The sequence below is a fragment of the Thunnus thynnus genome, chromosome 2 (assembly GCF_963924715.1).
Source record: "Thunnus thynnus chromosome 2, fThuThy2.1, whole genome shotgun sequence".
Lineage (NCBI taxonomy): Eukaryota > Metazoa > Chordata > Actinopteri > Scombriformes > Scombridae > Thunnus > Thunnus thynnus.
The window spans coordinates 25,816,729-25,844,277 of NC_089518.1; the positions used below are offsets into that span (position 1 = coordinate 25,816,729).

Consider the following 27,549-nt stretch of genomic DNA (forward strand, 5'->3'; position numbering starts at 1 on the left):
GACTCCTATGTTCTCCCAACAGCAAGAGGCTCTCATTGTTGACATGGTCCTTCAAAACAATGCCATTAGACTGCATGATATACAGCACTGAGTTGTTCAACACAATGCAAATTTTGAAGGAATCAACAGTGTCAGCCTTTCCATCACTGACCGTGTCCTCCAATGCAACAGGGTGTGCATCAGGCAAGTGTACAGAGTACAACTCAGAAAGGGTCAAAGATCAAAAACTTCAGTATATGCAAATATGTGTTCATTCCGACTGACACATTCAGTGCCGATTATTTACAGTACAATACTACATTATACTGTCAAGCTGCACTATATTGTAATGTATGTAAATCAGAAGTGCATACACTCTACAGCATCTTTCTGTAGCACTTACAAAGCTTTATCTATTTTTACGGATAGAGTGTTTGAATTGGATTCCATGAAAAGACCTCATGAATACATTTTTGTGGATGAAGCTGGATTCAATCTGACAAAGAGGAGAGGGAGAGGCAGGAATATAATTGGCCAATGGGCCATTGTTGAAGTCCTTGGCCAGCATGGTAGCAATGTGACACTTTGTGCAGCCATAAATAATTGTGGGGTTCTCCACTGTCATGCCACCTTGGGGCCATATAACACCCAACATCTACTTACATTTCTGGGGGGTCTTTGGGATGTCTTGTTTGGGCGTGAGCAGCAAGATCATGAACAGCCAGAGCATCCTGTCTTTTGTAGTTTGGGACAATGTCAGTTTTCACCACGGTGTCCTGATGTGGGAGTGGTTCCACATCAACCAGTGATTCATAAATGTTTGCCTTCCACCATACTCTCCTTTCCTCAACCCAATAGAAGAGCTTTTCTCTGCATGGCAGTGGAAGGTCTATGACCGAGAAACCTATCCCAGGGAAAATCCCCTACAGACCATGGAATTGGCCTGTGGTGACAAAGGTGTCAAGTTTTGCCAAGGCTGGATCTGGCACACCAGAGTTAATGTGCTTTTCATTTACATGTTGTCTTTGTCTTTTGCAGTGCTGTATTTTTACTGTATGCAAGTGCTGAATCCATAGAGATTCAATACTGTATTGTTTGCAGTACTTACAGTATGCAATATCTAAACTGGTGTTACTGAGTTGTGAATATCTCTTCTGGAAAACACAAAATGCATTTACTGTATTATAAATGAACACTTTATTCTGGAGCTACATTCCCTGAACACTGTGTTTTCCTTTTTTTTTTTTGATGTAGTGTGCAATAAATGCTCAGTAGTGTTTTTATTTTGACCGGCTGTGTGTATGATCTGAAAACAGTTTGATTTTGAGCACAGATAAAACTGTTTCGAGGTGATTGTTTGATTTTGCAAGAGGAGTCAGAGGTTTTGTGAATGTAGTTTGAAAATTTTGTTTTGTGTTTAGAGTTTTGAGAAAAGGGTGGAAGGTTTCAAGAAATATGTCTTAGCAATTGTGCAAAACTGTAAACCGTTGTGGACACACAAGATCAATTTTGTTGATATTGACATAACCACCCTGCATTATGAGAAATTATTTTCACTGTCATGTTCCAAAATACGTTAAGATTACTGTCAAATATGCTTTGCCCAGATATAGACTTAATATCACTATGGTTTATCGTCATTGATTACTATCATTCCTTGTTGGATGCAACATCCATAAATTATCTGCATTGAAAAAACAATTAAAGGAACACTAAACATACTCTGGAAGTAAGTTGGATAAGTTTTGTGAAAGCCCCCTTCACATATGAGTTAAAATAGCTCTAATGTTAGTTTTCTACCACTATTCCAGGTAGCTTGCCACCACCCTGAGTGTACAAAATAGCCACAATGTTCAATAAATATCAGTTCATATACCTATTCAAAATTAAAACAAAGTTCAGTTATGTTGTTTTGTTTTAATGTTTTCATTTGCAGTGACAAAAAAACTAAGTTCAAGCACTGCTCAAGTTCAAACCCATTTGTTCAAGTGAAAGCCTGTCATGTTTCTAAAATCCCTTGTTCACTGTGTTCCGGTGCAAGTATGAGAAATAGGTTACAATATGTGGGCTTATAGGATACCATTCTAGTTTGACTCATGAGAGGATGTGCTGGATTAACATCAACAGCCTGTGGCAACAGCCCCTGTCACTTTCTTCCATTTTTCTGCTTGATGATCCAACCTAGTTGATCTTCTTGAACCTAAAAGCCCACTGGCTGAATTCTTCAGTTATGTAACGCCCCGCAGGTAATGGCAGGGCCTCTCTACTCGAGTGGAGACATCCCATCAAGAATGTCAATGCAAGCCCAACATCCATATATAGAAAGCTCTAACCTGTAGAGTGTCAGAAGCCATCACTCTCAAAGCAGTAATTTGCTTTCAATCAACGTGTGATTTGATGAGCCGAACATATAAGAGAACAATTGCTGCTTTTTAAGGTTGTTTTTATGCAGAAATAATGAGATTTAGACAAAAAAAGATAAAATTCTGCTTGTTCCACTCAGCACACAAGGTTGTATTTTATTGTATGTACAAAGGCAGGGGAAGAGCACATTTCTGAGTAAAAAAATGTTAAGGCTTCATATTTTCTGAAATGTATGGTATGCCTTCCGACTGAAATTTCTGAGGCTGAGAGAAGAAAGACAGACATAGTTCAAACAGTTTGACATTGTGGCAGAGGTGATTATTAAAACATGCTTCAGATGTTTTAACTACATCTACCTTACTTTTCCAAATGAAAAACAACACAAAAATATATCTAATATTAGATGTCCAATCCAAGTACTTTTTATTACTTGGTGTAGCACAAGTTTACGTAACTACATACACATTTCCTTCTGTACTTAATGAGGATTCACCTGACCTACATTTGTTTTCTAAGTTCAAAACATTTCAGCTCCCTTTACCTTGTTACAGTAACATATTGATATTGCAGTAAATATGATTTACAAGATGAAGTATTTGTTAAGTTTTTCTATCATTTTTTGTTCATAGTACCAGCAAAGTTGCATTTATTTTAGAGAACATATAGAGAATAATACCTGTTTTAAATGTTATTTTCAGAGGCATTATTTGGCAATAGCTGTACAAACAGAAGTGAAAATCAATAACTCAGTGGTTTAATAGGCAACAATGTAATGTTCCCCGATTGTTTGTCAGATCAAAAATAACCGTGCATGTTGGAACCTTTACATCACATTCAGTTAATATTAGTGGTGACTAAATCCTTCTGATTGCTTGATGCTGATTACCAAGTACCTGAACCTGAACATTTGTGTTTTGTAAGCTTATTTTACCTGTCTCGTGTTACTAAATGAGCGGCTGTTTATCAGACAAATGAAATGACACAAACTGAAAAACCCCTTTCATATCCGTTGCATGCCCTTCTAGATTTGCTGCATGGCTCTCAGGTTGGGTGACACCTAGAAGACACCAGATGGAACACAACACATGGTTACAATCCTTGATGTCAGAAACAAAAATATAATGCTGGTAACCAATCTGTTATGTTACTCACCTCAAAATGTGTGCCAGTGCATGCCTTGATATCCTCAGGAGTGAGTCCCTCCCAAACTTCTATCAGAGTCAGGCCTTTTGTCTTATCAACATCAAACACAGCCTGGTGAAAAGTAGCAGGGCAAAAAGAGAGAGTGGGAGGGAAAGCAAAAAGGATGGGATGTTTAGATGGGGTGGGTGATAAGACAGAAAGACAAAATGATTTCAATGAGTATTTCTTTTAATAGATGTGTTTGAACCCTGTGATTTGCAGTCCCTGAGGTCACAGACAAGGATATGGAGGCTTCAATTATCAAAGTGACCCTAAAGTGATGGCAAGTCTCTCTTTAAAAAAAAAAAAAAAAAAAAAAATCAGTGCCAAGAGGGGGAAGAGTACCATTTCAGTGTCATTTGTAGATTACAAAATAGCTGCAATTATTGGTGGCATGTCTGTGAAGGGCACCGTCCCTGATTGTGACACTCTGAAGCTGCAAAGTAATGTGCAATTAGTTTTTAACTGCTGCAATACTTTTAACAGTTGAAACATGAAAGAACATCACTTTAATTAAGAATAATGGAAGCAAATTGTGTGAGTTTCACCCTAAAAGAAACCCATTCTGAAAAACATTTTGATTTCAGAGCAAATAAATATCTCAATTTCCATTAAACCCAACTAAAAACACTAGATTATCTCTGCAGCAACACTGGGTAGAGTGTCAGGCATGTATTCAGGTATTGTACCATAGTTGACAACCATCTATCAATTATGTTGACATGGCTAAAATAGTATTTTGAGTTTCTGTGTTTTTGGAATCCATTTACCCATGATGACACTTCTCTACCACAAGGAGTTTCACATGTCCATTAATCTGATTCTATATTTACAGATAAGCTTACATATGGTTTACGCACAACACACAGTCTGCATGATTCACAAATGAGGGTCCTTGAGATTTCAACATCTTAGAGTCTGGACTCTGTCTTGCAGACCAGACTGGAAAGTGGAAACTTTCTATAAATTACTGTGAAGAATCCTGTCAAAACCTGCCATTTACACTGAAGGGCAAAGTACCAGTCATGTTGGAAATTTAAAAAAACTAAGTACCGTTCTGTTTTCTGAAAAGAAGCAATGAAAAAGAAAATCAATCTCATACACTAATGCTTGTAGAGTACCTCCAAGCAACAGACCTGTTATTATCACTTTAAAGCCTTCTTTTGTGAGCCAAAATAATTATTTTCATTATATGAGCAATTTCTGTGTTTACAACATCCGCCTGACATAGTTTGTTCTCTCCAGAGTGTCTCATCTCTTGAAACTAACGCTTAAGTTTGGATTTGGCTTCTCTTCTTGCTTGGATTCATGTTATACATTTAGTGAATGTTGTCTGATCCCCAATACTGTAATTATGGGTCGGTACTCTGTCATTACCTACATTACTACTGGTTGCTGAAAGACTGGGTTTAGTTTTTCAGCATAAACATGATCTGTATGTCAGATGCAATTTCATGAAGCCACTACATGAGACAGTAGAGGGCAATAAGAAAACCCCTTTTACTTTTTAAATTTTAACTTATTTTAGAATATTTATTTTTGGAAATTACTTTTAGGGTGATTGTTTTGTGGATGTATCAGTTTCCCAAGTTAACATAGTAGTGGCCAAAAATTTGTATGGAGAAATTTAATTTTTAGCATGGATATTATATTCAAATAAATTAAGAGCTAGCAAAATTAGTCGATTCATCGATTACTAGATTGACATTAAATTAACTATTTTTAGTCACTTTTCAAGCAGAAACACCAAACATTACCTAGGTCCAGGTTGTCAGTTTTGAGGATTTGCTGCTCGTCTTTGTCTTTTATGATAGGAAATTGATATTTTTGAGGGATTTGGACTGTTGGTTGGATAAAACAAGCTATTTGAAGATATTAATTAGGGCTGTAGGACATTATAATGGCCATTTTTCACCATTTCACCATTTTCACCCTATGGAATTGATAAAGAAAATAGTTATTTGCAACCCTAATACATGAAGTAGGCTACCAGTTAAGTAAGTTGATTTAAAGTCTAAATAGGCATATAGCTCTAAATTCCAACATGAATCTCACAAACCTACTGCAAGTTATTTACTGCAAAAAAGATTTCACCATTAAGAAGTTGTTGGATAATAGCCAATGGATTTAGATTGCCAAGGATTACTGTCAAAGTTTTTGTCTCAAATTGAATGTGACAATATGATTAGTTTACAATAAACTGCTGCTTCATAACACCAGTCTCAAGTGACAAATTATATAGATGTTCATACTGTAAGGCTCATGAAATTATTCTTCAAAATTGAAACTGGAATTATATCATTATCCCTATTCATGCGCACAATGCAAAAATCATGAATTATGAAGACGGGCCAGACACAGTCAACCGTGCTGGGTCCTGTTGCTTCTCTCAGCAGGGACTGACAGGCTAAGCCACAGTCACATCCAGACAAAGCCTGTCAGGACTCTGAGCTCATTAGAACCACACACACACACTGATGGGGCAGGAGGCTGATATCTCACTCCAATATAGCGAGACAGATGGAATGACACGAGGAACATGGGTCTATGGATAACACAGACACTGACATGCATCTCTAATTGTGACACATGTCGCAAGTGATTACAGAAAATTAAAGATTTGTAAAGAATGTGTCAGAGGTGGTCATCAGAGGTGCAAACGTGGCTTGAAGATGTGGCAGGTGCTATGTCATCTAAGCTCATACTTTGTCATATGTTACATAGATACTGTACAGCCCTTGACAGAAAATGTTCTGGAAAAATATAATTCAAAGTGATTAAACATTGACTGATCTAGTTTCCGAAATCTACACTTTGTTACTGAAAAACTGTTTGTTACTGAAAAGCAACTGTTGCAGCCTTTTTTGTTGTGAAACACTGTTGAGTCACCTTTCCTCAAAGTCCTCAAAGTCACCATCATCATTAACCAGATTGATGCACATTAGTCATTAAGAAGCTGCTCGTCTGCCCCATGTGTTGTCTGTCTGGAAGTGGGCTGAATGTCATGTAGCGACAAGCCACCGTCATTCAGGAAATATGCTTCAGACAAATGTGAAAATAATAAAATAGGACTAGAAATAAATATTTTAGCCATCAACAAATACGTATCAAAAGCTTATCCAGTATCCTCACAATGCTTTACAGCAATTACAAAGAGTAGATTATGAGATGAGTTCATACAAAGACGTATGGTAGGACCATAAAAGAATTTCAATTTGGTTTCTGCAATAGTAATTGCTGTCATTACTGAAAATGCCACAGGTAACACTTTTCTGGGCCCATTATGATGATTGAATAATTCAGGAGTTGTTCTGCTTCATCTGTGAATGAATGTTTGTTTTTTTTATAACTTGTACCTTTTTTCTTATTTTTAAAAAGAGGGAATGCTGTTTCTCTAAATAACTGGTGAGAGGTGAAAATAGTGAGAGATTTAATGTGTATACCAATGTCATGGCAGCAGTGCAAACACCTTGGGCCATTGAAGTAATGTGATTTACTCACTGCACATATGATAAACAAAGAAACAATCACAATCCATCATTTCAATGGCTGCAAGCGAGAAAGCTTGTAAACACAGAAACTGTGTTTAAGAAGAAAAAAATGGCAACACGTGTATAAAATGGCCCAACCATATAGAAAAGCAGCAGAGACACTGCCTAAGGCAACAGGTTCCCTACCACCCTGGGTCTCAAATCATAGCAACACTATTTAGGACAGCACCTGAATTACCATCCCTCCTGGCTATTGCAAGCCACAGTGAACGCTGTGTTTGTGAGAAGATACTGTGTGCTTCAGCATCTGTGTGTGTCTGCGGGGAAGGAAAATAATATTTTTGGCAGGTTTGGAAGGCCCCAGTTTCTGCTCTCATTTTGGAAACAAATTGGAGCAGAGATTTTAATCATATAAGGAAAGCAACCAGCAGATGATACACTTAGGATAACCATTAACAGGCTTATTAAAGGCAATGTTTGCCACCAGGTTTATAGTCCCTCATTTTCTACAGCAGGGAATTATAGCACTTCCTCTAGTGATCACCACAATAATAATTTTCTCACAGCCAAAAGGTAATTTTATAGACTATGTTGTTGGCTAATCAGAGTAAAATGTCTCAATGTTATGCTGCTGAACTGTTGTATTTTATGAATTTCACCATACATTAGCTCTATTTGTTTGTTAGTCCAGTGAAGGACAACGTTGAAACATACACAGAGACTTCTCCAGGTTGGACTGGTGTCATGCTGACCGGTGACTACATCTTATATCAGCTTTGTCTTACCACCACATCCTGTGAGATCATTAACAATTCTACTTGAAACAGTCAAAAATTAGGTGAAATGTATATTTTGGAGAGAAAAAAAAACTAATACTTAAAATAACTATTCTCTTCAACCCAGCAACAAAGATTTATTAAAGGGAGGAAGCTAATAAATAGTCGGATGGTTCAAGGTGACAGCGAGGTACAGGGAGGCCCCCGGGGCGTAAATCATGGAGTCTACATGGTTTATCGATCAACCTTGACGATCAATAAATATGCAACATGTACTGCGGATCAACATTTAATCTTAATTTATTTTTTAATTTTCTCTGGAGTCTAGAGGGTTCTTGCATTGTCTCAAAGTCACCGCCATCTGAGCAACATTGTTTTTTATGTGGGTCTTACAAGTAGCTGTAATAAAACCTGAAAACACAAACGTGAAAAAGACTGAACTTCAATTGGGTCCATTTGCTTTGGCATGGAAAACTTCACTCAAATCGAATATTAGAGGTAAAGAGAGAATGAAGTCTGAAGAAACATTATGCAGATGTGACCAAAATCAATACAACAAAATGAGCTTAATCTACCAGAACAGCCCAACTGATGAAGCTTGAAACAAGTCAGAATGTTTTTCACTCATCTTTGAATGACACAATAATGTGGATACATTTTCAGTTGAACGCGGTTGAACAGATGGGCAGTTTTGACTGGATACCCTGTTTAGTCTTCTTTCTGTTTTCTTCCTCTTCCTTATTCTGCCTTTTAATAAAGCTGAATATGCAAAATGGGTGTAAGTTACTTCTCTTTCCATGCTCTGGTGTCTGTTGACAATAGACCTTCACAGGTATAAAATCATGATTTGATTGATGGTCTTGCAAGCTACAAGCTAACCAAGAAAACAGTAATTTGTGGGCTGCTATACTGACACCCTCAATCAATTTACTATTATACCTGTGCTGTTTGACAACAGAAACAGTAAAAACATGTAATTGACAACACTTTCATTGTATGGTTGGGTTTACTGATTTTCAAAACAAGAAATCACAGAGAGAGCTGGAGGTGACAAAAAGTTGGCCTCTTGACATTGCTGCCAAGTATAAGTACTTTGGCAATATCTGAGAGGCAGACAAGTTGACAATCATGTGTCAGCAGCTTTGAAAAGCTCACTCCATTCTGTCAAAATTACAAAGAAAAACTGGCATTTTCAAAAGAAGACTCTTCTTTTGAAAATGCCAAGACGGATTGATATTGCTGGTTTAATGTGGATGGAAGGTCAAATGTGGAGAAAAATACATTCACATTCATTCGCAGTAGACCAGACATGATTTCAGAAGAATGTAGAAGAGGAGGGATGTGGAGTAAAACAAGTAGTAAGGAAAACAAATAATAGAAAGTTAAGAATTCACTTCATGACAAAGATAGTAAAAACCTGGTGATGCTATAAGGGAGGAGAGTACTAATGGACAGAGAGGGAGAGAAAGCAGTGGGAGATGAAATGAGGAAGGTGGAGAGGAGGAGGTGGTACCAGCGCTAGCAGGGCAGTAGAAAGAGCTTTAACCTTTATAAATGTTGACAGAAATCTGCTCGCTGAGAAATGTTGTGCAATCACAACAAAAGCCAGTCGAGCAGAAAAGAACAGACAGAGCGGAGGGGGGGGGAGCTACAGACATAGTGTCTGACTTTGCCCCTGACAGGTCATGTTTTCAATGAGCGAGTTCCAAAGGCAGTAACCACCAGAGGGTAACACAGATTTGATCAGAGTACACGAGGACACAAAAACTACATCAGCACCAAGCTCTACTAGTTACTGGAAGCTTTTTTCTTTCTTACCTCCCCCACACCTTTTTTTTTTTTTTTTTTTTCCATCAGCATGTGTGCCTCCTCTTTCCTTTCTCTGTTTCTTACATTTTTTCAACCTTGCTTACCTTTCGCTTATTTCCCTTTTAAAAGAATATTTCACCCTTGGACAATCTTGAGCATCATTTTGACAAAATAAGCTTTACCTATAACTGGAATTCTGATCACTAAAACCCTACTTGGCTGAAATACAATCCCTGGGCAAACTGAATGATAAAATAATATTCATTCTAGGGCTGGGCAATACGGACAAAATCAAATATTATGATATTTTTGACCAAATACCTCAATATCAATATTGTGACAATATTGTAGGGATGACAATTGATGCTTTAACAAAATATTTACACAATGAGATTTTTGATAGAAAACCTAGAACAGTCTGGCAAATTCAGAAAATTACATCACTTTACTGTAATGCAACCTTTAAAACCAGGAAAAGACAACATTTATGCCATATCACGATATTATAATATCCAAAATCTAAGACAATATCTATTCTCATATCACAATATCGATATAATATTGCCTCATTGCCCAGTCCTAATTCATTGTTCTCCATAGCTGCACTCATTCTCAGACTTTTTGACCTCTTTTCACATTCTTCCATCACAGCACAAAGAACTTAAACTATGTGTAGAGCTGATGAAATATAAGAAACAGAGCTCTTCACGCATAAATGAAGAAGATGGAGCTTTGTCTTTAGGCTAAGCTCCATAAGCTTTCCAAGGGAGATTCAGCAGTAAGATTTCACAATACACTCTGTGCTTTCCTTTTTTAAAAATGGGAATCAACACCTCCACATGTAGGTCCATAAATATTGCCCTCAATGTCCATGCAACACTGAGAAAAGGCATGTCAACTGAAACTGCTCCAGCAATATACAGAGCCTCAGGGTGAATTGCTTCCCAACTCTGCCACTATGGAGCTTCTCAACTTTCTCAGTGACCTCCACCGCAGAGATGAGCAAGTTTTTTCTACTGTATGTCTTCTATCTTTTCCACAGAGGACATATCGGTTGAGTTCAGAAGTTTCTTCAAAAATATCCCTAGCTCACATCTGGATATCACCTCCTTTGAGTAGATAAGTCTCCTTCCTGAGTCATCATGACAGTTGGCAACAATCTTTCTTAGGCCAACTGAAAGTCCCTTCTCCATGGCCTCAAGTCAATTTTATTCATATAAACAAAACACACACACAAAGATCTGCTACAGAAGCTGAAGTCCTTCTGACCTCCCAAAACCTAACTGCTGATTCAGGAGTCCCAGGGGATTACCAAGTTCAAGAGACGTCCTTCTTCAGCCTGCCAGCTTCCTTCATCACTGTTGAAGACCAGTGGCCTCTTTGGTTGTCAACACAACAAGCCGAGATAAACTTCAGGCTACAACACTAAGCAGGCTTTGAAGATTCCAAGTCCCCAACCTCCCTTTGGATGCAGGAAAAAAGATTTCAGGTGTGGGAGTTGAAGACTGTGTGGACAGGAGCTTCAGTCAGATATGCCTAGTTTGACCTCACTGTACATTTGAATTTACAGGCTCTGTCTTGCTTTTCACCCAAGTGTCCAAGACATACAACTGCAGATCTGCCATGACTACAAAGATGCATCACACTTTAGCACAAGCATCACCAACATTACAAGAAATGCCCTTAGACAAGGATGGGAGTTTCAACAAAATGCATGATAAAGGGAAACCCAACCCCAATCATGATAATTAAAAAAAACTGAACAAAATCAATAACCAGCCTCCTTACAGAAATTGACAGATTCCATTAGTGTTAATTGAATAAATGTAATTTCCATCTACCCGTGTCACTCTGTTGCATCATACCAATCTATCAGTTACTGTGTGCTTGTTCTCTTGTGTATGTGTGTGTGTGTGTGTGTGTGTGTGTGTGTGTGTGTGTGTGTGAGTGTGAGTGTGAGTGTGAGTGAGAAAGGATGTAATTTGCAGATAAAGATACAATGTGTGTGACTTGTGTTTCATTGTGTTCATTGTCTCTGTGTGTCTCGCATTTTACTGATACATTCAGGGAATTGATTTGGCTGTGATAAAATAGAAATGCAAACCTGCTGACTGCCAAAGCTAACTTATTAAATTTTGGTTTCAGTTGTTCCCTCTGGAAGCCAAATGGAAGATGGAAAATTGTAATACCTTACAAGGTGCACAGTCAGCCCTCTACTTAAAGGAAAATTCTGGTTTATTTGAACTTGATGTATTACCCATAAATGTGCGAGTTTGTACTCTCTGTGTCCTGCTAAGAGTAGAGTCACAACTGCCACATTTATGGGAGATACATCAGGTTCAAATGAACTAGAACTTTCCTTTAAAACAAAAAAAAAGAAAAAAAAACAAGATTTTTAAAATTAATAAGAGTAAAGAAATGAAACAGCCTTATGGATTGTCAGAATTGTAAGCGAGGAATGCTGACCTACAGATTTGGCCACAGGTTAAAGACTTAGTGGGTGTTCAATCTATCACAAGGACTAGCTAGAAGTGACCAGTGACCAGTGAACGAACTGAACTAAACATAAGCTAACTGAGAACACATTTTCATAATTTAGCATTGTGTTACAATAATCTAACAAATACATTCACAATTACTGCATGATAAAAAATAAACAAGCATGAAACCTTACAATCCCACAGGGCTCTGATCCTGCAGCCTATAAATAAGCTCAACAATATATGTCTTTAAGATTAAAGTAGGTTACAATTGGGTGTCCTTGTGTGTGTATTTAGTGGTTTCCTGTTTTACAAGAACATCGTAGTTTAACAAAGTTACAGACTTAAATTCAAAGTCACAGGTATCCACTTGAATGCTCAGCATGTCCCAAACAAATGTATCTGTCTGCATCAAGGTCTTTTACAGGCCAGTATCCTGCTCAGCCACAGCTCACTCATTGACATGATCTATGCAGCAGATGAATAATCATCTCAAGTTCATGACTAATAGCTCATCCATCCATTCATGCATGCACTCATCTACTTAAATTAAGGCTGATCAAGGCATATTTTTATATATATAATATATAAAGGTAGATTAAACAGATACACACCTTTTCTGTGATGATCCGATCCACACACTGCTTTCCTGTCAAAGGCAGGCTGCATTTGTCCAATATCTTGTGTTTTCCTCCCTGCAAGAAAGGGGAAGATGGTTTAAAGAAAGACTGAGCTAGAGAGTCAGTTATGCGGTTCTGCCAGTTAAGCCTGTCAGTTACTTCAAACAGCGTGTTAATACTTTCATGGATGCAACTTCAGTTTTAATATTTCCAGGGATGCAGCTGGTTATGTACACTCATCCTATCCCCCAAGAATATACAGCACTTATTCTGTGTGTGTGTGTGTGTGTATCTCCATTTCCCCGCCAGTCATCTTTAAAGAAAAAGCACACATCCAAATGCCTCAGACGCTGCCTGAGAGGCACATATTATACATCACACACGCGCGCACACACACACACACTCCCTTCCCATCATGAATGACAACAGGCTTCAGGGCAGCAAATTCATGCTCACCTGCTGCACCATCTGGACTAAAGCTGGGCGCCAGACAGGCTCCCATTAGCAAAAAAGCAGCATGCTTGTGTGAATACAGAATGTTACGTTGCCCTTGCATCATGATGATCTGGACTCTATAAAAGTAAACCAATTCAGTTGGATTGCGTTCTGCTATTCTCAGAAGCCCCCTGGGGTTACTCATCTCTAGCTACAACACCAGTCTAACTAATCAGCTGTTCCTTAAACACAGAGTCCAATTCTGACGAATGAACAGGAGATAGATTGTGTGCAGAACCTCATCAGGATGAGCTGGTGCTCTCTGGTAAAGAGCCATTAAGCAATCCATTAACAGAATTATCCTTAATCAGTCATAACACTCACACTCATTATTCCAGGAAGAAGATACAAAGTATGCAGTGAAGGTACTAACATGAGAAAAGAAAATTGCCAATTTAATTCAACTTGGATTCCAGAGGAACACAATGAGTCTTCAGAGGTAATTTGTAAAGGAAATGTTGGTTGGAACAAGCTTAGTGAAAGTACATACACATACACACACACACTCAGATATGTATACACACCTTAGCTGAGTGCTCCATGGTGACCACCACCTTGGTTCCGGCGCTGGCCACCAAATCCATGGCTCCTCCCATTCCCTTCACCATCTTACCCTTAAAAAGGAGGACAGAAACAGATCAAGTTTTATTTTGGGGTGGACGAAACAACAGTAACACCTAACAATATAACAGAGTCCAATCCGACAACATCATTAACTATAGCCTCAAAAATTACCATAGAGCTCACTGTGTGCCAAATAAAACACAACCATACAAAACAACAGTGAATAAAAACATTCATTTAGCCGGGTGGAAGACAGTGTTAGCTATTCGTCCTCTACTGTAATCACTCACATAGACAGCACTCTAAACAACTGCTGCGCCTCCATACAAAATGCATAAACGTTAACAAAGCTGCTTTGCGGCTTTGTGTCTTCAACTCAAGTATGCAAGGATCTTCTAATGCTTTGTGCTCGGTAAAGCCTAATTTTATCCCTGCACTAGTAAGAGCCTGAAAAACTACACACGCTGAGACAAAGAACAGGGAAAAGAGAGCGGATTGGATCTTCATTGCTGGAAAAATTTGGTGAGGTTACAGTGGCAACATCACACAGTTATGCCAATTAAAGATGATGAAATGCACTAGTAATGTCCATCCCAACAAATCCGTGGTATCTTAAAATGAAAACTGTTTCTTTGTCTTTCAACCTGGGTTTTATTTTAGTGATTATCATTTGGGTTATGATAACATTTTACTTTCCAACATATTTAATAAGGGGAAACAGTGCTAGACACAGTTTAAGAGACACTGGAGAAATGCAAAATGGAACACACAGGTTTCAAACATTTTCAGTTTAACAAATCTAAAACACTTATTGTGAAGTGGGCAGAAGGAAGAAGAGCCTATTATAATAATTCATTGTATTGCAAAACTCAAGACAACTTTTAATGGGGACCACTTCTTCAGTAAAAAGTATTTTGTTATCAAGTAATTCCAATGAAAACTGCTGCAGTGTGTTCTGTGGATAGAGTAACAGTAGCTGAAAAAGACATTTTTAAGACTTTTTTAATGTAATTTGTCTACACTGTGAGTACTACCAACAAAATTACATTCACGTCTTTTGTATCGGGGCGCCAGTAGAAATGTCAGGGATGGATATGTCAAAATCTGAACAAATTAAACCAAAGCTATCTGCATGAACAGATACCATTGTAGGTCAGTGAGAGAAAATGTAATTGTAAATTTAAACCTTTAATAGTAGAGGTGCTCAGAGCTCACGGTTCTGGATAAATTTGAGCAGCAAAATTTTTCTGTATTTTATGGTTTTCTGGTATCAAAGGTTGCACTGACATCCCGCAGCAACAGAACTAATAATGTAGTGTATCGGGGAAGTATTTAAAATTAGAAATACTGCCTTGCAGTTGTATGCCTCCACCAACGAGTCAAGTTGTAGTTTACATCCATGTCTGTCCAGACTCATATAATATTTATATCTATAATAATATTTGTAGTGAAGACTTTGAAGGAATTTAATAAAAGGTGTTAAGTGTATTTTCCTTGTATGTGTTCACATGTTTGGCCAATTAAACAACTGAAGTTGTAGCCATGACAGTAGACAAAGCTTCATATATGGATGTTGCTGCAAAGAAGCTACAAATTCTAAAGCATGGATGCTTCATCCACATCTTCAACCCGGGAGCACAGAAGATCTATACAATCACCACAGTTTCAAGGTGGACACCTTAGATTAGTGTCACCGATTCAGTATCCGACCAAATGTGAAATATGGTCACAATCTCCCCTTCTGTTCCTGAGTTATGGTGTTGAATAAAGGCCAGAAAAGTGTTTTTGCAGATGTCACAGTGAAGATGACCTTTTACCTTTTGGATATAAAATGCCATCACTACATTTTATCCTATTAGACATTTGTGTGAAACTTTGTCACAATTAGCATATGAATTATTGAGTTATGATATGTTAAAACGTGTTTTTGACAACCAAATTCAAATCAGTTCATCCTTGAGTCTGGACGTTTGTGCCAAATTTGAAGAAATTCTCTCAAGGTGTTCCTGAGATACTGTATTCACGAGAATGGGACAGATGGATGGACGGGAAACCCGCAAACGGTGTGGAGGCATAAAAATGTAATTTAGTACCATCATAAGTGCCATGATGGGGCCTTGTGTAAACCTGGTCAACTGCTTGGTTTCCAGTAAATAGTGACTGCTAAAGGCTAGCACTGCTTGTAGATGACAATAACATTGAACTGAACCAAATAAGTGTCACACAGTACCAATGATCCACAAATATCCAGAGGATCATTGTCCTGTATAGTAGAACACCAGAAATACGATAGCAAAGACATGTGAGCAGAGTAGGGCTCTGGCAAAAAAGCCTCTGCACTATAATAAAGCAAGAATCCAACTTGGACCAGAAAGCCTCTCTTCAATGCGGTGGCCGTTTACAATAGACAGTTTGTGCAAAATGCAATGGGAAGCTTTGTGTTCCTGCTTCATTCCTGCAACTCTATAATTCTGTGAGTAAAATAATAATAATAACAACAACAACAACAACAACAACAACAATAATAATAATAATAATAATAATAATAATAATAATAATAATAATAATAATAATAATAATAATAATAATAATAACCCTCTTCAAAAATTAAAATAAAATCACCAAACATGAAAATCTCAGTGGGTTTCATTAAAGTGAGCCAAACAAGTACTTTTTTAAAAATAGACAATCTAAAAGATCATCACTGCAACAGAAGTGCCACTCGGGTGAAAAATTGTCTTCAAGTCTCTCATTGTTCCCAATAAAGGTTTCCAAATACAGAAGGCTGACATGCAGATACGGCCACAGGGTGATGGCTGAGTAACTGAATTAAAATCCCATTTGCTCATCAATCATGTGAAGAGCCTGCTTTGCTCTCTGCTTGATAACCAGAGGATATATATGCCAAGTGTGGTGCATCATAAGGATAAAGACTGCCTCCGGGGATGCCAGCTGGGTGGGGAAGATATCAACAGAAAGCGGAAGGAGGGCTAGGAGAGGGGTGGTGAGATAGAGGAACTTGCAATTAATTTCATATACTTTAATGTATTATCTTATGGAACACTGGTTGAAAATGGCCCATTATAAAAGCTCTCTTGAACTCCTTAAATAAAATCACCAAAATAGTGTCTATTTTGACTTTTAACCTTCAAACACATTCTCTCCACTGTTCTTCACCTCTCCACCTTTTTATTTGACCCACAGCGACTCTTAAAATGCTCCAAAAGGAAAGAGTGTCCTTTTTCATATGATCAATGCTAATGCACTTTCTGACAGTCAAAAGGCTAGGTGGCGTGTGCACAGGCCCTTGGGGGATAACACTATCGGACCAGCAAGTCTGGATTTACAGCTGTGTGAGCCAGACACCTGCTAATGTACTCCACCCAGCGACTAGGCTGCTGTTAATCACAGAAGGCATCTGTTTTTGAGAATTAAACATCAGAGTTAAATTACGAGCCTGGTTATGATCAATAAACGAGTAAAAACAATAATGAGCATTTGAAAGAAATTACAAAATGATCTTGTTTTGATGTGTGAGCAATGAAACTTCTGCTGGAGCCACCCTTTATTACAAAAATGTATTGTTTTTTTATGTTCCCGGCAAGCAAAAATGCATATTAAGTGACTGGAAAGATTATAGGACATTTATGTGTTAAACTAGGATTCTGTGCATGTGTGAGCACATGGTCAAATGTCTCACTAAAGCAATTACTTATGACCTTGTTACATAGAAAAACACTATTAAAAAAAAATCACATTTCCATGGAGACTTGCAGACATATGGGCTTGGTTGCTAACTGAGTATTGTAAATGACCTATATTGCTGGGAGGATTGGCATTTGCCTGCCTCTGATTTACAGCTTTGCATGTGGTTATCTGAGTCAGCTTTGATCTATGCCATTCCGTGCAGCAAAAGTCAAACTTATCGTGAACTGCATGTGTGTGATGAAGAACATATTCATGAAAAGATACAATGGGATAAGCTAATATAACCCATTCCATCCTGTTTACAAAAATAATTGCATTCAATCTAATTAAGCCTTAAACTGTCTGATAAACCTGTTTAGTCTGGCTGTGCATGGTTGCTAAGCTTCCCTAAATCTGCTCACCTGTGAGCCTGGCAGCCAAAAATGTGATCTTTCATGATAACTTGCCTCTTCACATTGAAGCCATTTTGACAAATCAATAGTTTCATGGAGACTCTTGAGCCACAGCATCTGGCTTTCAACCAGCAGGAAGGCACTCCAAAGGACCGAATATATTGTCAGAACAATATCCACAGAATGAAATATCTCTGCCTAAGTCGCCAACAAGAGCGGCGTAATTTAGTCATTTAATTAACACAGCTTTGATGATATTAACCTTGCTGGTCCGACTGAAGCCCCACAGGTTTTTAATTTCCTCACCACTCTGATTGTGTCCGTTTGTCTGCTGTAATCCTAGAACCATGGGGGCACCAGGGCACCTGAAAGTGTGTTTCTACTCACATTACAATGGCATAAACACATGAAAATTGTTACATTATATTGAACTTCCAAGCAGTGACAATTTTTGTCCAACTGTATATCATAGTATATCATATATCATAGGAATACACTGTTGAGAGACAACTGTTGGGTTGTTGCATAACACATTACAGAGGACGTAATTCTATTCATATGTGCTTTCAATTAAGTATAAGAATTCTATGTTAATGTTGTTATTTATTTCACTGCTTTATTATAGAGACAGTAATGAGAGAATCTCCTTGCACCAGTTCCCACAAATGTAACATTTTTCTTGAAACATCCATTTTAACATTTTAACTGGCTTATTGAACTATCTCTTTGAAATTAATCCTTGCCAGAGGCAGATATACAGTAGCCTACACATATGTTAATTAAATAGGCGTTAAGAGAAGATGTTAGCAATGGAACATCCATTCATATAATGGCTGTAAAAGTGAGAGATAATGTGTGGGACTGCAGGAGGCAGTATCAGTGGTGCAGAACTCAGATTACACAAGACTTCTTAAGTTGAAGCACTGCTGAGATGATATGGGGCTTTTTCCTATCTTTATTTAAGAACGTGGTCTTTCAATTTGAGAGCGTGATTTATTGATTTCACGTTCAGATTTTCTAATGCTTTTCTTCAAAACACTGCCCTCGCACTCAAATAGCCCCTGCTTGCACCTAGATTTGCTCTGCTTCTGCTCAAACTGTATGTTTGCACTCAGATGTGCTGTTGCTTACACAGATTTCCTGCTCCAGCTTCAGTCTTTGTCCTCGCACTCAGGCTGCTTCTGTACGCTCATGAAACGTCTGTTCTCAGATTTTTGTGCAACAATCCTGTCGAATTCCCTAACCAATAGAAGGTCAGGTGTAGTGTTGACCAATGAAATGATCCCTGCCTCCTTGCGTGCGTTCACTTTACTTGAGGTCCTTAACTTTGGCAGTCCGTGTTGGCTAGCAATCCCCTAGACTCCTGCTCCTGAGTCATGAAGGTGACGTCGTTTTCTCCTCTAGCACACCGACAGGAGGCCCGTGTGCTATATGGCTAATATTATAAGTAGCAATTCTAGTAAAAAGTACGGGTGCTGGTATATATACTATATATTAACTGTCCTTTCATTCCAAAAGTTGTAAAAAAAAAAAAAAAAAAAGCAAGGGAAGTACATTTAATAAAGCCCTGGAGGGAAGGAGTGAATGAACCCAGTTAAAGAGTAACAGCCTGTACAGGATGCTCTACGAAGTAAAGTGAATGCGCCTGCAAAGAGGCAGGGATCATTTCATTGGCCAACACCACACCTGACATTCTTGTTGGGGGATTTTGACATGGTTATTGCACAAAAAAAAAAATCAGAAAGCAGAGCAGAAATCTGAGAGTAGACGGATGTGTGAGGAGAAGAGCTGAAGCTGGAGCGCAGGAAATCTGCAAGCAACTGTACATCTGAATGCAAGCATACAGTGTGAGCAGAAGCAGACCAAATCTAAGCATAAACAGGGCTATTTGAGTGTGAGTGCAGGGTTTGAGGGAAAGAATTACAAAATCTGGATGTGAAATCAATAAATTGTGCTCTCAAACTGAAAGACCATTGAATAAGAAAAAAGCCCCATACTAAAGTCCTCTATATACAGTATATGACAGTAAACTTCTGCATACAAGAGCCTCCTTCTTCTACCCTGAAAAGGAAATTTTAGAAAACTAATACAGTGTTGCCTTTTAAGTCAAGACGGATGATTCAGGAGCCAACTGTTTCCAAGACATAAAGAAATACTGCTGTTCCAAAATGTGCTGCTACAGCACTAATGCATGAGAAAAGCATCATTGGAAGAATGCTTTGACTAATACTGTATTTCTCTTACTGGGCTCAGGGGTTGCTTGCATTTTTTTAATGTTGCCATGACAACAGAATACAATTTCCTCATTTGTTCTGCAAGTGTTCACTTCTAGTCAGTGGCAGAAACACCACAGAAAATGACCAACCAACTGGATTCCTTTCTCTCCCCCTCAAATTCTCTGACAATCGCCGCTGTCTGATACAAATGGCTCTCTATTTAATAACATAGCGACGGACTGCCATGAGTCTTTGTTACCCGGACAACTAATGACAAGCACCAGAGGGAGAGACGGGACCGACAGGAAGACAATGGGCACCGTGTTCAAAGAAAATGAAAACTGTTTACTGTGTATAACTGGTGAAAGCAGTGTAATCTACCGTGAGAAATTACAACCAATATTTTCTTTCCCAACAATGACCAATGGCCTTTAGATCAATTTGAACTTGAAAGTCTAACCAGATAAGTGGGAACACTGGAAAATGTGCATAGTAGAAGCCTGTAATATGTAGCAAGCATGAGTTAAGGTGAATGAAAGCAGTTACACAATAAACCCTATCCAGTTATTTTGAGTCCACAATATTCTTTGTGGTTGATCCCAAATAACCTGATGCACCAGCTGGTTTGTTACACAAAACCATCTGAGAAGTCGTCCTTGGAAACTGTTTGGAAAAAGGCAGGTACTTTCAAAAAAACTTGGCAGGTGATTGGATGAACCATCTGTCTATCACTGTCTTACCTTGCGAGGCAGCTGGATTCACAAGATCACGAAATCATGCGAGAATCCTCATAGGGCGCTGATTGGTCCAAACCACTGGTGGTTCGGAGATAAAACATAACTTGAAAACTGCCAAGATGGATTCTCGCATGATCTTGTGATTTTGTGATCTTGCAAATCCAGCTGCCTCGCAAGGTCGGATCCCAAAGCCCAAAATCCCAAGTTGATCGATGAATAAACAGCTGGTGTTATTTTACTACTGTAGCTGGGAGGGCCAGAGTTTTTCACCTGTAACAGAAAGTATCTTCTTTTAGGTATTACGTTTAATAGCATTAAAAACACAAGGGTTAGCTCCACTCCTATATGCATATTGGGTGGGGGGCAATCAATAAATAAAATAAACATTTAAAAATGACACTGTGACCTACAGTATCTGCTACTGAAACACTTTAAAGTTCTAAGAAATAAGCAGTATGCTCTTAAGCTGCTCCTTCATTAAGGCCATCAGGCCGTATCATGAGCACTTGAGCAAGTAACTGCATCTTAATAGTCAGTAACTCGAGCAATTGCAGCACTTAAGCTGCAGTTATACTGAGCTACCAGGGGACTGGAATGTAGGTCTGATGTAGCGATTGTTTTCTCTGTTTCAAGTCAATGGCTATCAAACTAAATTCTATTCTGTAAAATACATAGCTGTATTTGAGTTCACCTGATACATTGTTATGGCTTTGGTCAACTTGAACATGTATTCCTCACAGATTCCAAGGAATAAGTGAAAACTAAAGTAGCATTATTCAGACAGCCAAAAGTCATGGTAGTAGGAGTCAATTATTGTTCTGATTTTGAAAACAGTGTGCGGCTGGCTGTTAGAAATCTGTGAGGAGGTGCACATGACAGAAAACATCAGTGTCTTTTTGGAGTTTGAGAGAGTAATGATGTTATTTTATCATGCTGTGATAGAGGGTATATAATGTAACAGAATCTCAGCTTGGTTTGGTAACATATCAATTAAGTTAAAATCCCAGATAAACAGACTGGTCCACACAGCAATGAAAGTGATGGGGGTGAGAAGAACATCCCAAATGCTCTTTGAGAAGACCATAGTTAAACAGGCTAGGAAAATTACTGATGATGCCTCCCATGTCCTGTATTCAGAATACGAAATGCTCCCATCAGGTAGACGCTACAGGGTTCCAATTAAATACAGGAAAAAATGTCTGAATAGGTATAAAAACTCTTTCATCCCTCTATCAGTAAATTTCCTAAACTCAGGACATGAGGAGGGTGTGACATGAAGAGCCGTGTTGCACGTATGTCTGCTACTGCACTATACTTGTATGTATTTTTATGTGGCAGACAAATTTCCCTTGGGACAAATAATCTTGAATCTTGTCTGCATCCTGTGTGAAGGGCTGGGTGCAAGACCCCTAGACTTAGGACAGCTTGATACAGCTTCACCAACTAAATGATAAAATCGCACACCAAATCCAAAATGCCATCCTTTATTCTATTACCCCTTTCTCTCCTATCTATTGTTTTTCCAGATGTTTCAGGCTGAGTGGAGATGTAAAAGCATTTCAAAGCCCTCAACTGGAAAATGTTCATCTCCATTTTGCATATTAAAAGCGTTCAAAATCAACATAATCATGCTGAGAGTACTGCATCCCTGACTCCTACGTAAAACATTTCCAATTTCACGCTATGTACCCATCTTTAGATAGTGAATAATTTTCATTATCACTGAAGGTGGGAAATGTAATTCTCTTCATCCATCCTTTCAAAAGAGGGGATAATGAAGATTGAAGCGTAGGTGAGGACAGAGGTATTGCTGCGTTGCTGCACTGTTTCACTGTACAAACTGTCCAACACTAGAATGGCCAAACAAGATAAACGCCCTGCCTCTGAATAAAAGCTCAACTGCAGGCCTTCAATATCTGCTTGGTATGCTTAATCAAGCGCCAGTTAATTAGCAATTACCATAGACAAACAAGTACAACTCGAGGTAAATAGAAAATAAATTACATAGCAGAATTTAGAGATCGCCATTGACAACAATATTCTTTTGCACAGAGCTGCCTTGCATGTCTCGTTACTCTGTCTGTATCCTCTTGGCTGCTGAGAAGAGCTGCATCTATAAAATGATGCACTGGCTGAAACAGCCTTGCATGTACACTTCAGTCAAGCAGAAAACAGCTGCGTGCCACGGGGCATTCTGGTTGAGCCCTCCCACATTGTCAACAGGCTTTTAATGGGTTCTTGACCTTAGTAATCATTGAGGAGAGCTGTGGCCACTGTGGTCTTAAGACCAATTGACCTGATGAAACATCTAGCAATAATGTCGGTCACCCATTATACTGGAGCACTCACAAACATCCCCTGCACCCCCCATCCGCAGACAATCATACCCCCATACTCTTGAATAACAAAACCCAAGGTCTCACCCTCCCTTGAGGACATTCCCTTGTTTGAGAAATATTGAAGGCCACTATGCATAAAATAAACAAGTCTAAACTGTCTTAAGATGAACATACCACAGGAAATTGCAACCAATTTTTAGTACATAAGTTCTGCTTTTTGTTACTATTCTTCTGCAGCAGCTCTATGCAAGCGCAAAAGGGAAATTTGACTGTAATTTGGGATAACTCAGAGTCCTGAAGCCTCATATTATCTTCAACTAAACTTCACAATGCATTTTTACACAGAATAAAGACGTTGGATTTTGTCCCCCATTGTTTGAATCACTTTAGAGAGGGATCTCTTTGCTGCCACAGCAGACAGGAGGAACAATTAGAGCAACCAACAAATCCTTCAATGTACATATGGGCATGTTAGTATTGTTTGAAGACAAGCTTAAAAAATGTGAACCTATTTTTTAAGATCAGTACATTTATACCACATTACCATATACGTATTGTACTGATGGTGTTGTGTCGTTGTGACCTCAGCAGATGGAGCAGAAAGCATAGATTTAGAAAAAAGTAAAAGAAGGTGTGCCATCAAAACTGAACTTACTGGGATCATCCAGTTGGCTAAGTCTCCGTGTTTTGACACCTGCATGGCTCCCAGCATTGTCAGGTTGATATGACCCCTACAGAGAATGAGGCAACAGATAAAGACAGCAGTCAACTTCTGAATCAGTTCAACTTCTGAGCTCTTAAGTCCACTCATCAAAAAACGAAAAAAAAAAAAAAAAAAAAAAAATTATGACAATTGATCCATTTTTGTTTCTGTCCCAAGACAAACACAGTACACACTCAAGCACTTAATTTTTCTTCTATTATAGAGAAGAAACAGAAGTACAGTCACGGGTAGTGAAGTTACCTAATGTTTGAGGAATTTGTTATTCTCATGTTGCATAGAAAGTGTGAGGCCACACACTGAGACTAACAAGTGATGAAGTTTAGTCATAAGGAAGTACAAATCTAAATGTAATCCCAGGACAAGACGTAGCTGCTGTGGTATTTGAGGAAACAATCCACCATATGTTGTGTTATTCTTTCTTAGCGACTCTGGACTCTTTAACTGTGTTCACACAACAACAGACACACACACATGCACACACAGAGTCAGCATGGTTCCGTTTGGTCCCTGCCAGTGTGAGTGGACAGCGCTATTTATGAGCACTATTGGATTTCCACTGGGTGGACAAACAGAACTGATGCTGCAGGGAGTGCGGGTGGGCAATCTCAGACAGCTGGCAAATCAATAAGAACCAGAGACCTTGGGAATATTGGCAAGGCTGCTGTCTAGTTGTACTGGTGACAGGGGCTATTTGTTAGTATCGTGGCCATGTCCTGTGGTCAAATCCTGCTTAATGGTTATAGGTGACCTATGGTGCAGGTGACAAACTATTAACCTGAGAGAAATCTAGCTGATAGAATTAACTCTTGGTATTAAGGAAATTGTTAGCAGATATAATAAGCTGTCTGCATGGCCAGATATGTCAAGCTTATCTAACTTTCAGTCGGTACCTACATTTTCAAAGCTTGAGTGTTATAGCCTTACCCTCTGATCATGGCAAATGACTCATCGCTGGAGAAATAGGCAGCCCCAGGGAGCACGGTGACAGTCTCCTTCCCTGCAGAACAGAAAGTTGACGTGCTTGATTTTTTTTGCAAAACAGGATATTTCGATTCATTATTTAAAGCAGTACACTGTTAATAGCACACTAAACTAAACACAGTTTACATAAAGGTATAAGAGTAAATAAAATTATAAAAGACATTGAGTATTAAACAAATACATAAAAATCAATTGATTGAGTGAATGAAAAAGAATGTTCATCTATTAAGTAATGATTGTAATGTTATGTAATGTAATGATTAAGTAATGATGATAATCCATTGTATTAATCATTCATCTAAGTGTGTTTTTACCATGCAGAAAAAACATATATATGGGAAGTCACATTTTAGCAGAAAAGCTCTCTTCATCCATTCATAATTTTGGTTCAGAAATAAAGTTAGATAAACATCTTCAGAGCTTTTAATTTTTTTTATGTATACATAAATTTATAACTGGGAGGTATTGATCAGGATAAACCTCACCAGCATTAATCAGGTCTGCATCCACTGCCTCCTCCACGGGGTAAGGGCCCTATGCACAGTGGAATGAAGATAAACAAGACTGCACACAGACGGGCAGGGACACATACACTCACACATGTCACTCAGCCTGACCGGCCATGATCTTTCCAGGGAGAGACAGACACAATCACATTTCTCTGATTAGATGAGACATTGATTTTCTCAGTGTTCAGCAAAGGGAGCAATCCTTTTGGACAGAGGAGAGGAGAGGAGAGGAGAGGAGAGGAGAGGAGAGGAGAGGAGAGGAGAGGAGAGGAGAGGAGAAGAGAGGAGAGGAGAGGAGAGGAGAGGAGAGGAGAGGAGAGGAGAAGAGAGGAGAGGAGAAGAGAGGAGAAGAGAGGAGAGGGAAGTACCTTTTTTAAAACTGGCACTCATAATTAAAAAGAAACTTTGACAAATAAGGCATTAGCATAGACGCCTACACTCTCCTGTCAACACAACTGATTGGAAAGTCAGTAGCAGTCTTTGTTGAAAGCTCAGCCAGCAAATAATGATTGGGAGAAAAGAAAAATGGAAGCAAAAGTGTCAAACTGCCACACTCTGTTATATAACAATCCCAGCACATTTCAAATGAGGGCCCCAACTAGAAATGATACCACTCAAATGAATAGCTATTCATCTTGCTACATGCTCAGAGCACAATGCAGTTTGACGCTTAAAACATCCGTCTACACAAAGAATTGAAAATATGCTGCTCGTTAGCTTGTTTAGTTGAGATTTAAAGCACTGAAACCTGAGGGGGAGGAAAACTTTCTGTTGTCTTACCAGTCCCAAAATTCCATTCTCACTTTGGAGGTGTACCGTGATGTCTGGTTTTATAAAGTTGCTGGCCAGCATGGGGATACCAATACCAAGGTTAGCTGATTGTTTCTTTGTTAAAGATTGGAACGATTCCATTTGTAATCATGCAGTAAAAATGATGTATTAAGATCAAAGAGAAACAAGTCTTTCTTAAAACAACAGTCAGGTGCCCAAATGAACATTGAAATAGGTTTTTCTTGCAATAATCATTCCTCCTGTTCATACTGGCTGTTAGAAGATCCTTTCATAATGCACTTACAATGCAAGTGATGGGGGGCCAAAATCCAAAAGCCCCCTTCTGTGCAAAAATGTATTTAAAAGTTTATCTGAAGCTAATATGAAGCTTTAGCTGTCAAAATCACTCAAATCAAGTAGATATGTTTCAAAGTTAGTCTTTTTAGTGCCAAAGTCTCTATTTTTGTTCCTATACTTCCACCACAGCTCACTGCACACTGTCCGAGTAGAGCTGCTGCATTTACCGCGGTAATGCAATCTCGTCACGCCCACCGCAGAGTCAAGCTGATCACCGCTTCACCACTGAGTGCGCGACTCAAGTGATGGGACATTAGTTATACTCTCAGGCTTGACATAAAGAATGACGTGCCTGCCGAATACTGACCAACATTCCTGCTGCAAAGTCAGTCTCTTAAAGACAAAACTGTAATAAAGATCGACAATTAGACAATAGAGGCTATAAAGAATAGACTACTACAGGAATAAATGCATTTGAAAAATTCCTTCCTGGAAATACATCTGAAAAAGTGAGATTGTCTTATATTCAGGGTCTAGACAATTACATGTTCACAACATCAGATATTCATTTTGAACGGATAAAGTACCGATGTAAAACCGACTCCTACACAGAGTTTGTTTATAGTGAGTGTGTTGGAGTCAGTCAGCCCTAAAATGTTTCATTAGTCCAGTTTGACCTGCAGGAGTTTCTGAAGGCTCCTGTAATGTGTTTTTCTGCCATGGAGGAAATAAATTCATGATGAGTGAGAATGAGTCCAAAGCATCTTCTGACGTCTCTACTGCAGAAACGGAATATGTCAAGCTGCCAAATACCAACGTCACAGATGATAAGAAGCTCAAAAAGACAAACAGGCAGTCTTATAAATGCTAACTGCCAGAGAAAATGATTTTTGACTTACTATACTATAATGAAAGTTATACTCAAAAAGTATTTTTCCAAAAAACAGGTGTTGTATAAGGCGGGGTTGTCTTATAATCAAAGTCACCTCATATTCGGGCCAATACAATATTTAGAAACCAATTATTTATAAACTCTGAGGTTTAAATTATTTTTTTATAGCAGTTACCCTGACGGTTTAAATGGCTTAGCTTAATTCCCCCATCACTTACAGTCA

General features: G+C 38.6%; 1 protein-coding gene across 1 annotated transcript in view; it reads right to left on the reverse strand.

Moving 5' to 3' along the window:
* Positions 1-2,458: 2,458 nt before the first annotated feature.
* The window catches only part of oxct1a (3-oxoacid CoA transferase 1a), a 48,670-nt gene continuing 23,579 nt past the window's right edge, over positions 2,459-27,549 (reverse strand). The window contains exons 10-17 of the mRNA XM_067612745.1: positions 26,147-26,241; positions 25,343-25,391; positions 24,801-24,873; positions 23,808-23,883; positions 13,721-13,810; positions 12,696-12,776; positions 3,496-3,597; positions 2,459-3,400 (exon numbers count right to left, since the gene is read on the reverse strand). Coding sequence (XP_067468846.1) covers positions 3,365-3,400; positions 3,496-3,597; positions 12,696-12,776; positions 13,721-13,810; positions 23,808-23,883; positions 24,801-24,873; positions 25,343-25,391; positions 26,147-26,241 — 602 coding nt within the window. The 3' untranslated portion in view covers positions 2,459-3,364. The remainder of the gene's footprint in view (positions 3,401-3,495; positions 3,598-12,695; positions 12,777-13,720; positions 13,811-23,807; positions 23,884-24,800; positions 24,874-25,342; positions 25,392-26,146; positions 26,242-27,549) is intronic.